The 12,515-nt window shown below is 44.5% G+C and overlaps 1 protein-coding gene across 3 annotated transcripts in view; it reads right to left on the bottom strand.

Moving 5' to 3' along the window:
* The window catches only part of Egflam (EGF like, fibronectin type III and laminin G domains), a 167,471-nt gene that overhangs the window by 40,694 nt on the left and 114,262 nt on the right, over positions 1-12,515 (bottom strand). The window contains exons 7-11 of one of the 3 annotated variants that reach the window (XM_087896921.1): positions 5,842-5,957; positions 5,116-5,257; positions 4,009-4,109; positions 2,943-3,043; positions 1,611-1,756 (exon numbers count right to left, since the gene is read on the bottom strand). In XM_087896921.1, the coding sequence (XP_087753047.1) occupies positions 1,611-1,756; positions 2,943-3,043; positions 4,009-4,109; positions 5,116-5,257; positions 5,842-5,957 (606 nt within the window). Of the gene's footprint in view, positions 1-1,610; positions 1,757-2,942; positions 3,044-4,008; positions 4,110-4,956; positions 5,258-5,841; positions 5,958-12,515 lie in introns of those variants that run through there. The other 2 variants (XM_087896920.1, XM_048428864.3) reach the window with 2 other exon arrangements.

Raw genomic sequence — 12,515 nt, forward strand, 5'->3', positions numbered from 1 at the left:
TCAGACTCGCTGTGTGCCAAGGCCCGAAGATGAACTTCATCCTGACCAGCCTTGATGTCACGTGCTCTTTGCAGTTAATTTCTATATTCAATAAAGTCACAGAATATTGGGATTAGAAAAATATAAAACCTCATGTAATGCATGTTCCCACTGGTTGCTGGATTCTTTTTTTTTCTTTTCAATTCTTGATTTTTTTTTAAAAAAATATTTATTTTACATACCAACCACGTTTCCCCCTCCCTCCAGGTTGCTGGATTCTATGCATAAACAGCTTACACACACTACTCTTGGAACACCCTCTGTGACAGAGACTCATTGCTGAGACAGTCTGTCACACCTGGCAGGCTCCCCAAGGTTCTACCAGAAGGGCTGACCCTTCTTCCCAAAGCCTCTTTCTTTGATCTAGGTAAAGAAAGGAAGAAAAAAAAAAAAAAGGAAAAAAAGGACATTGCCATTCTGCTTTCCTCAAACCAATCACTGAAGACATTTCAGGTTCTGGTCAACTTCCTGCTTGGGTGGCAGACCCTGGAACATGTTCTTATCCCTTAGAATGTTCTCGTATACTTTCCCCAGGTTAGAGTACTTCAGAAGCACTGAAACAAAAGATGGCTACTTCTCTAGGTGCCACACCGCCATTCACGTAGTCATATGCCAATCTTTATAAAACCCCCTTGCTTTGAACCATCCTGTTTTCATGGTCGTAGTTTGCACTCAGATTGAGGTTTCTTTATTCTTATCAAAATTCATTTGATCATTTCATGTTATTGCAATAGAAATGTGCAGGCTGTCTTTCTTCCTCTCTAGCAATGGGTACAAGCAAACTCCAGGTACTATAATTCACTGAAGTTGGATCCTTATTCCCTTTGGCCCAAATCAGTAAGACTTTCAGGCATGGACCTTCATTCATCATGTCTTGTTTGTGGCACAGCAAGGGCCTGGCAGTGGGGAGGATGCTCAGACACAGGCACAAAGTCTCCCTTTGCTTTGGAAAATAGAGAGATCTTGCTGATGTAACTCTAGGCCTGGCTCCTTGCCAGACACTAATTCAAACCATTTGTTCTAAAATATAATCTTCAAATTACTGTGAGCATCACAGGTACGTGAGTACCTCAGTGACCTGCTGAGTGACCTAAGAGGTAACTAACTTACCTCCTCCCACAAGGATGCATCCCAACATGGATAAATGGATTAGCCCTGTATATGGACCCAGACCAGCCACACTTTCGAGGCTGTTTGCTAAAGCCACAAGATCACATTACTCATGCCTACCTTTGTGTCTGACACTAATGATGGACTCTTTGCTTTCCATATGGACTTTCCTGGACCTCTGGCTTGGACAACCTTGTGCAAAGATAATTCATCCCTGCACATGGGGTGTGTGCTGCATTGTGCGTGCAGAACATTACCACTCACAAGTTCAAGGCGTCTACAAGTTCCCAGTAGGGTGTGTGGAAGGTGTGCATGGAAGCTCAGACAGGCAAAGCGGTGGGCACCCCACCACAGCTCACTGTGTGCCCCATGCACAGTCAGCCTCCCAGAGTTGCCCAGAGTCTTGCTCTCTAACGCAGTCTCATTTTGAGGACCAGATGAGAGTACGAACCCACACTCACCTGGGATTGGCCTGTCACCGGGGGTACCATTATTCAACTGCAGCATCCCGTTCAGCCCTTCTCTGTACAGTGTCACCGTGTGCCAAGCCCCAAGTTTGATTTTGGTCTCACTTACGATGGCAGCAATCCCAGTTCCACAATTAAACCTGGCAGGGGGCAGGGAGTGGAGAGGAAGATTCTAGAATAAACCAGTTTATGTTTTCAGACTCCACGTCATCACGTCATCACGTCGAGGATAGAGATCTCTCTCTATGGTTTTGGGATGAATGTGTTTGTCTGTCTGTCTGTCTGTCTGTCTGTCTGTCTGTCTGTCTCTGTGTGTGTGTGGAGGCCAAAGGTTGACACTGGGTGTCTTTCTCAATTGCTTTCCATCTGATCTTTTGATACAGGGAGTCTCGCTTATTTGGAACCTCATTATTTTTCTAGACATGCTAGCCATGTCTGTCTCTATCACATCCCTATGGTTACAGAGGCGGTGGTCACAGTGACTTTTTTCTATGGGTGCTGGGGAGGCAAACTCAGGTCTCCAGGCTTCTAGAGTAGGCACTTTGCTGAGTGAGCCATCTCCCCAGCCGCTCCATTGGTTTTGAGACAGAGTCTTACTCTGTGCTCCAAGTGCCAGGAACTCACTGTGTTGTCCTGGAAATGACCCTGCGGCTCCAGCCTCCAGAGTGCTGGGATTGCAAGCATGAGGTACTTCATCTGGATAACAGTTAGGAGTTAATAGTCCAGAGTTGTTTCTATGGCTATTGAGAAACACATAACTCTACAAGAAGAGTCTTTCTTCTCTCTAATGGTCCTGGTTTCCTTACTGCTGATCTAAGGCCTAAGAGGCTTTGTGTAAGGGGCCTTATTAACCTGTGGCCTCATCTTCTCAGCCACTCAGGAGCAGATGGGGTATAGGACCCTTGTCTTTTCAGTTCAACCCCAGGGAAGTCATGAGAGGTTTAGGCCTCCATCAGTCCTTGGGAGTCTGTGGCCCCCTCCCTGTCCCTCATAGCTGTCAGCCATCTTGCCCCAACGAGACTCTGAGAAGATTCTGCCTTCTACTTGAACTTCAGGGAAGAGAGGACTTGGCCTTTGCCAAACTGCCGCGATCCCATAGTAGCACGCCTAACTGGCATCAGAATAAGTGAATGAGGCAACAACATTCCAAAACTCAAACTTCAAAGGTTAGCCCACCGTCCCAGCTCTTTAGGACTTGAGAAACTGACCCCAGCTCACCTCCTGTACACCATTCCTTTAGTGACTGGAATCTAGTTGTACGGGCTGAATTGCATACGACACATGTGGCAGAATTTTAAAATCTACAGGACTTAGTGCAAGAGTTACCTGAAGTGGAGGGAGCGCCGGATGAGAGCCAGGGACATGAAGTCGCCTCTGCCATGTTCGCTCTCTCCACAGTAGAGCAGCAAGCCATCCTCTGCCTCTGCCTGTGGACACACAAGTAAAAGCCACGTGAACTGTGGCCACTCCTTCTCCCTCGTCTGTAAACACTTACGAAGACAAAACAAGAATGGTCCCCTCTGCCATCCTACTGATGCAAGCACTTGGACTCTGGGGAATTCCCATGTACCCAGGTCGGCTTTACATTTTAAAACAGCAGTGGTGTTAGTGTGTGAGGAGAAGCTCTGAGGGGAGGAAGACCCGTCCATTTCCGACCTGCGCTTTGTTTGGCTTTGTGGGTCCAGCTGCAAAACTTCCAGAAAAGCCTGTGTCCTAAAGCCCCGGTCACAGACTCCTGTTTGTGTTCATCAATTTTTACTCTCACTGATGAGCATTCTGTTTCTAATGTGCCCTTTCTACGCTTCCTCTCAACCCGGGAAGGACATACCTTTGCTCCTTTTCTTCTTTCTAAAGAGTACAAACAGCCCATATTGGGAGTGTTAACTGAGGGACAGGCTACCTCCCAGATAGTCAAGACCATGGCAAGGGATACAGGTTTCCAGGCCCTGGCCCTATCGTATCATCAAAGATACTCAAAGAATCAGATCAAGTTCAAGATGCTAGTCAGATACTGATCTTTAGATGACTAGAACCAGAGAGATTGCTCTGAAGGGGATTGGGGAATGGAACGTATAGTTAGTCTTGAAATCCTGCTCATCGCAGCATCCTGGAAGTAACATTTTCACTGGGTATCTAGTCTTCCAAAGTTCATGACAAGCACCAGTCTCCTCTCCACCCCAGTAGTATACTTGAAAATTGTGATTGTATCCAACCCTTGCTGGATTTTGTGGCTGATTGCAGGTCAGACTTGGCATGCCATATTTTTTTTTTATTTTGTGTGTGTGTGTGTGTGTGTGTGTGTGTGTGTGTGTGTGTTCCCTCTTCCCTCTCTTCCTTTGATGTGCAATCAGATGAGTTCAATAGATACTCATCGCAGGACAGCTCCACTTACCCTGAATTCCAGAGTGATCTGAAACTCCTCGTAAGAGTTCTTCAGAGGCTCAAAGGTTACATAGGAGTAGCCAAAAAACTGAGGATACTGAATAAAGATGTCTGAGAGAAAAAAACACAATGTGACAGGGTGATCATGTCTCATTCTTTCTGAAGCAGAAATCAACAGGCACCATTGTCTGCTTCTCACCCAGCAAAACTCTCATCCAATCAGCTACGCTTAGCTTCCTTCCTGTCTCCCCCTTTCTCTGCCTTTCACACCGACTACTCTTGGGATCAAGGAGTTTCTGAAATTCTTCAGAAGAAACTGGGTTTGGGAGATTGGCTTCTGCTTCCCGAAAAAGAAAGGAGTGTCTTGAGGTCTAACGCCAGTCATTTTCCCTCTGAGCTTCTGCAGTCCCCAGGTAGCTCAAGCATCAGCCCTCTCCGCCCTTCTGGGTGTCCTGGCTATTTTGATAGAAATGTGACAATGGCAGAGTCCACATCCCTGGTTCTACTGAGATAATTTTACAATGACTGCTCCAAAGGACCTCACGCTAGACACACATAGAATCAGGCTACCGCATCAGAGAGGCAACGAAAGATATTTCTTATTTTGCCTGGGGAAGCTAATAGAAGGCTCAGCAGTTAAGAGCACTGCCTGCTCCTCCACAGGTCCTGAGTTCAATTCCCAACAACCACATGATCGCTCACAACCATCTGTAATGAGATCCTGTCCTCTTAAGGAAGAGACCATGAAACCCAATATGGACAAGTTCAACAGAACCGCCATATACAGGCTGCCCATGCACGCTTCAGCATTGCCAGGGCATACATTAATTATTATTATTTACATAGAGGAAAGGCTTGTCTCACAAAGAGGACTAGAAGGTACAGTGTTTGTATCGTACAACTATCTACAGTATTCTGCAGGTTGAACCATGCTGTTCACTCCCTTTCCAGGGCCTACCTTCCGAGCAGCCCTCGCCGCCTTTGCCCAGGTTGCAGTGACACCGTGCTCCCCCCCAGGCGAAGTCATTGACACAGAAGCTGTCACCCGGGCAGAGAGTCTCATCACAGAACACGTCTAAGAGCCTTGACATCATGGCCACATTGCCCTTCCCCTTACGCTGCGCAGCGGTGTGTGGGGCGGCCACGGTAGTTTCAGGAAGAGACGCCGGGGTAGGTTGCGCAAGCCTGGAACGAACCATCTGCTTAGATTCCATCAAGAAGTTCCTATTCCCAGTTTTGGTAGCAGAAAGTGGCTTAACCTAAGTTAGAGAAGGAAAGGACTTAGCATAAATGGGGAGTTGTCTTTATATTGGTTAAATGCAGTTATTGAACTATAGGCTCCTTGTTAACATCCCAAACCCCCCAGGAGATCAGTGAGACAGAGCATGACCCCGGTTTATAGAGGAAGACTTTGAAACTCAGAGAGAGTTTAAGCATCTTGTCCTGTCTTAGTCAGAAAATCCTGCTGTGGTCAAGCTGATAGTCTACAATTTATTTTTACTAAACTATCACAAATTGCATGGCTTTGGAAAGGAATCATTCATTTTCTTATACTTTCTCATTTTACAAAATTCTGTGGGTGGTAAATCTACATTTTTTGGTAGTTTACGAAGCTGGTTGTAGACAGAGGTTGCTCACAGGATAGCAGCCTGCTAGGAAACTCCCGAGTGCTAATTTATGCGCCGTGCCCTCACCCCCAGCTCATAGTCAGAGGAAAGAAATCCTTGCTGAGAGCACATGGGGCCATTTCAATCCCAAGTTCCGTGTCCACGCTCTGTGGCCAAGCTGCTGCGGCCAGCAGGGAAACAAAGCACAGTGGAGGTGACAACGGAGGAGTCGGTACCTCCTCAAAGGACACATCCAGATCCAGTTCGTCTTCAGATCCATCGTCATCCTCAGTCACTCCTGTGCTGGTGGTATACCGAGGTCCATAGCGGCCACTTCCTGTCTCCTGAGGGCCTTCGCAAAGAAAAGCATGTGTCCCGTCATCTTATGCCTTCTGCGTCCCAACTTCCTTCTTCCATTATTTTCTTAAATAATTTATCTAATTTTATTTTACGCACACTGGAGTGAGGATGTCAGAGTCCCTGGAACTGCAGTTCCATACAGGTTTGAGTTGCCAGGTGGGTGCTGGGACTCGAACCAGGGTCCTCTGGAAGAGTAGCGAGTGCCCTTTACTGCTGAACTGCTTCTCTAACCCCTTCTTCTTTAATTATTAAACTTTCAAATTACTTTATGAAATACGCTACTTTCTTATATTATATTTGCACTCATTTGCCTCCTAGCCCCCTCCTGACCGCCCCCACATTCTATCCAGACCGCAAAACATACTTTACTAAGCAATAGATTGAGACTCGGAGACCCTAGACCAGCCCCTCTGCCGTGTTCCAAACGCCCTGCCTCTCACAGGCTCCAGATTACTCCCCAGTTCATGCTAACTGTGAAGAAAATAAATAAATACAAATAGAACCAGACCCTGCCTGACTCCAGGAAACCTGGGATGGGGTCCGTGGTGGGGGATGGGATTCTTTCCTCCGTCTCATACTCATGAAGCTTTCGCCAATTTTGTCTTCCATTGAGTATAGGATGATGTACATGCTATGCTACTGATAAGAATTCTCCAAGTAGCCCCGGGTTGCTATAATTAAAGTGCATAACTTATCTCTTTCTACTTGGCACTTGGTTAATTAAGGAAAGAGAACATTAAATAGCAGACATTTATTAGGGCCATAATAGTCTAACCACAAACTGAATGCAAAACAAATTCTGAGTTATTCCACATTAAGGAAAAAGAAATGATACAATACAAATATTTCTTGGTCAATCAAAGGATGCCCTTTATTTTATGAAGTCCATATATATTTGTGTTTAGAAAGACATGATTTTTCTGTACATTGTTTCTCTTATGATCAATATGATATCGAGTTGGAAATATCTCTCAATCATGTGAGATAGGCCCAAGAATCTGTTGCTGAGAAAGTCACGTAATCTTGTTAGATCTGTGATTCTGAACAAAATGAGGAATGAGGGTTTGAGAGATAGCTCAGTCACGGAAGTGCTTACTATATGAGTGTGAGGACCGAGTTTAGTTTCCAAATTCTATATAGAAAAGGTCAGAAATGGTGGTGACCCCTTGTAGATCAGGTACTTGGGAGACAGGCAGATCCCTGGGTCTCACCAGGCAGTCAATCAAGCCAACTCGGTGAACTACAGGCTCCAGAGAGAGACCCTATTTCAACAAATGGGATGAACTTGAATAATGACACCCGAGGCTGTCTTCTGGCAGGCACACAGACAGATAGACAGACAGACAGACAGACCCACACACACACGCGCGCGTGTGCTTGCGCATGCACACCTCCCACACACAAATGAGGGATGAGATTAGATTTCATGACCGTTGAGTTCCTCAGTCGCTGTGACACTAGAATTCACACTGTTGGTGCAAACATGTTATAGACGTCTGCACATCAGCCAAAGTTTGGGAAAGAAACAACTAGAGGATTTTACTTACAAGGATGAAAAATGTCTGGTAAGATCTCACGTGCTCTGAGGATCAGAACTTTGTGTTTAGAATTCTAAGCTTCCATAAATCCCTGTCTTATCACTACCAGAATCATCTGGTACAGGGGCCTCAGGGGAGCCTGTCATAACAGTTCAGCAGTTCAGCTCACAGAAGCCTCAATGGGGATGCTTGCTCTCCACCCTTGAAGCTTCCTTTGGGAAGATGAAGTCAAAACTAAGAAGTATAGGGTTCCTGTCCAAGTTTTCCATTCCTACAGATTGGAGGTTGGGATTAAGCTGCATTTGGTTCACACTTTGAAACTGGGAGATGTGCAGGGAGGGAGGAGGAACTGGGGTAAACTTGGTCGCTCATGTACCCTTTCTTCACTAGGTCTAGAAGAAAATATTAACCTAGGTTGGTAGAACTGCCCCAAATGGCCAAGCTTCCTAAAGTAGGCTATCACACATTCCACACCAGGCAGAAGGTCCTAGCAAACTCACCTTGACTCTCAGAAAAAGCTCGCCTAACTTAGCATCCTTATCAGACATAAGGCTGCCTCTCTGCTAATGGCATTGACTTACCTCTAAATAGATTCTGACAGTGGGCAAAGAGAAAAGGGGCTGTTAATTGATCTACTATAAACAACTCCGCTGCCACTGGAACAAGCATGACTTGAGAGAAAAGGCTGTTCTGTAAGAGACAATGGGATGTGGAAAGAAGCTGGGGCATTTCAATACAAACACACAAGGGAAGTCTAATTAGGTGGAAAATGACAGATTAGAGCTACAGCCTGAATCCCTTCAAAGTCTCCCCAAGACCTTCCGTGATTTGGTCTTGCTAGTCCGAATCTTGACCATGTTCCAATTTATTCGTCCTGCCCTTGCACCATCCAAACTGGTCCTTCTTTCAGATTGCATGACCTTTCTGATCAGGAAATACATGTTTGTTCCCCAACAGGAAGGATCCAGGGGGTAAGCAGAACAAGGGAGCTGTATGGCATGGGAAAGAGTAAGCCTTACAATGCTGACATGTGTAGTCTTGTCCCCATAGTTAGGGCTCAGTCAACATCCTGTGTTCGGGAGTGGGGAACCAGACCACGAGAGTGAGTGGTTAAGAGAGGGAGATGCGGTGTGCTTGTGTGTGACTCTCAGTGTGGATGGGAGGGACAGACAGACAGGCGTGTGTACTGATATCTAACCAGCAAGAGACCTAAAGCTGTGATGTGGCCAAGAATCAGTGTTCTGCATCTTCTGTGGCCCACAGACTGGCTTCTGTGGATAATCACGAAGATCAATCCTTTCAGGCATTCGGATGGGCAAATTGCTCACACTGAAGACACGCTTCTCTCCTCAGGGCTCTGATCCAGCGATTAGATAAAAGAATTGCCAGTACTCAGTTCTGTATTTGCTGAGATGATGGTTCAGTATTGGTGTATACACAGATCAAATCATCACAGTGCTCCTTAGCTACATGTAGTGATTACATAATAACCTTATAAAAAGATACGTAACAAAAATAAACTTGATGACCAAGGGAAAGAAAATAAACCCAAAGTGAAACAAAGACATTATCAGAGATAGTGCATCACTGACAGACCATTGATGATTCACTCGAAAAAAAACTGCTTAGGAAGGGGTAGGAGGAGAAGAGAGTGGGGAGAAGGAGGAGGAAGAGGAGGAGGAAGAGGAGGAGGAGGAGGAGGAAAAAATAAGACATGAAGACCAGCAGGCAGGAAAGTGGTGATGAATGAGCAAGTCTAGACCAGAATTCTAGTTTCTTTTATTTGCTAAACAAGATTGTTCTTAAACAAATAGATCATTTAAAGTCTCACTGTGTATCCATGGCTGAGCCAGAACTCACAACACAGACCAGGCTCCAGACTGGCTTTAAACTCAGAGTTCCACCTGCCTTGGCCCCCGAGGACTGCGGTTAATGCTTTCTAGTTTTGTAAACTAACAATGTGGCCGTTAGATGAGATATGGTAGAAATACTGAGAAGTTCTGTGGAAGACAGGGAGGACTGAATTAAGGGAAGAAAGAGGGTAACCGGTATTGATTAGCTTTAGACTACTATGCTCAAAAGTTAATAATCTATAAACAGTTATTAAAAGAATATATCATTTCATCCCAATTGACAGAAATAATAAATCATATAGAAAAGAAAAGAAGATCATAAATAAAAATTTTCTCTTCAATTAAAAAAGCGGGGGGGCAGAGTAACTTGAAAACACAAACTAAGACTGAAGGAATGAATACAACATGCTGATAATTATAATAACTGTAAATGTAATAAATCTGTCATTTAAGAAAACTAGTGTCTGGTTGAATTTTAAAAATTTGAGCTATATAGTGCTTTTAGGAAGCAGCTCAGCCATAAGACACAGGAAGGAAGAAGGTAAAAGAATGCTATTTCTCTGTGTTGGCGGGTACTTGGTGTATACATAGATCAAATCATCACATTGTACTGGTTAACTGCATGCAATGATTACACATCAACCTATAAAAGGATATGTAACCAAAAATAAATCAATTTAAAAAACACTTGATGACCGGGGAAGGAAAGTAAACCAAAGATGGGCTGAATAAAGTAACGTTTCAGCCAGAAATGAGCCCTTCATCCAGACGCAAGCTAACAGATCTGCTGTTTAAAAAACAAGTCTAGGAATCAAGAGGATGGTGTCTGTGTAGGTAAGAAGTCGTGTAAGTGAAGAAACAGGTAGGCCTGGAAAGGATGATCTAAGGAGTATGTGGTATAGTAAATGGAGCCTCTACCTTCTGAAAGACTGGATGAAAGGAATTAAGGTACTTTGGGGGCTGGGAGATGGCTCAGTCCATAAGGTACTTGCTGAACAAACCTAGAACCTAAATCCCATCCCTAGAAGCTACATTAAAAAATAGTGCTGTATCTGGTGGTACACGCTTGTAAAGCTAGTGCTGGGGAGGCGGAACTTGCTGGCCAACCTGCTGGATGAGCACCGAGATCAGAGAAAGACCTTAGGCCAAGAAAGAAGGTGGGCAATGCCTGAGGCTGCCATCTGGCCTTCACACAGACTTGCAACTCTGTGTGCCCACATACGCAAACACAGAGATACATAAATACACTCATGTATGAGCATGCACCTATACACACCCTCACTATGCAGCCTAGGATGTCTTTAAACTGATGGCAATCCTCCTGCTTAGCCTCCCAAGTACTGGGATTACCGGAGAGATGCAAAATGCCCGACTGCATGCCTCATCTTGGCATGGTTTTGTACCCTGCATCTATTTGATTTATTATCATTCTATTATACACACAGAGAGAGTCATTAGAAACATCAACTTGAACTGTGGTTAAGGACGCAAGCCTGGTCTTTAACAGCACAGCAGATTTGGTGGTGTTCTTTGAGACCCACCCGAGGGACAGGCGGAGTGATCTAAGGAGCACCTTGATCTCAATGCTTCTGATTTTTAAGGGTTTTCTTTCTTTTGAGTTGAATAGATCTGCCTGCAGTCAGCTACACTGCAAATTGACACCTTTAATTTTTAACAAGAACCAGTAAAAAGGGAATCTAGCCATGCAAACTATATTTTTTTCATGTACAATAAAACCACTTTGAAACTTGCTATTCATTGCTATGCGCAAAATTTTGCAAGCTCTTCTCAATTTATTCTCTAGGTTGAACAGAAAGCTTCAAATTTAGTGACATTCAGAGCATAGTCTCACTCAGAAGCCAAGCTGGCCTGGAACTGACGATGTCACTCGAGGGGGCCTCAAACTCATGGCAATCCTCCTGCATTAGCCTCTCAAGTGCAGGAATTACAGGGAGAGACAAACTGCCTGGTTGCACACCTCATCTTGGTGTGGCCTTTACTTGCTGTAGCGATTTGGTTTATTATCATTGTATCACGCTTTAGATTTAGTGTGTGCGTATGTGTATTCGCTTGCACTTGCATGTGTGGAAGCACAGGGTCATTTTGGGTATCTTCTTTGCTTGTTCTCTGTTGGGGCTAATTGAGTCCTGGCCTTCAGCTGCTCTTCCCTGTCTAGAGCCTTCTAATGGAAGTCACTAGAAGCTGTGTTTTGCCTAGAGGATCAGAGGATGGGATTTTCACCTGTTGGCCATTGACTGCAGGGTATTTAAGCCTCCAAGGTGCTATTAAAAGGGGGTTTTTGGTATCAGTGATTGAAGGTCTGTGTGTTGGTCTGTCTCTGCGTGAGTGTTCTCAACCTCCAGCCCCTTTCCCGAAGCTTGCGAACTGGGGTCTGGTGTATAGAGTGCAGACTGGGGCTGCAGTGTGCGCAACAGTTCTCTGACTTATTTTTTGAGCCAGGTCCTCTCATTGGAGCTATAGTTAGCCATTTTGGCTAGACTATCTGGCCAGCAAGGTCCTGGTTGCCACCTGTCTGTCTCCCAATGCTATGGTCCTAGTTATGTGTGGTTGCAGCTGGCTTTCTCAATCAATGCTAAATGTCTGAACTCAGGTCCTTTTGCTGTACAGGAAATAGTTTGCACAATGGGCCATAATCCCAGCCCTTACACTTAAAAAAATTACTTCTTTTATCTTTGAGATTATAAAATTACACCATTTCCCCCTTTTTCCTCCCTCCAAAGTCTCTCTCACTTATAGCCCTCCTTTCTCTCTTTCAAAGTTATGACTTCTTCCTTCACTACTTGTTGTTGCGTGCATATATATATATATATATATATATATATATATATATATACAATTTCTAAATATATCCTTTTCTGTCTGTATAGTGTTGATTTAATGTATGTTTTCAGGGCTAATCATTTGGTAGTAGATAACTAATTGATGTGTTCTTCCCTGGAGAAAATTATTTCTTCCATTTTCAGCATTCCTTAGTTGCCCGTAGTCCTTTCTGTACACGTATAGGGGACAGGGGAGCCCATGAGACCTCAGCTTTACATTAAAAAAAAATAAAATGTATATATTTCCTCAAAGCATTTCACACAGTGGTTAAGTATCAGTGAATTAACCCTTGGCGTCCACTGATGGTCACTCTATGGG

This window comes from Myodes glareolus, chromosome 15, assembly GCF_982192425.1.
Source record: "Myodes glareolus chromosome 15, mMyoGla1.1, whole genome shotgun sequence".
Classification (NCBI taxonomy): Eukaryota; Metazoa; Chordata; class Mammalia; order Rodentia; family Cricetidae; genus Myodes; species Myodes glareolus.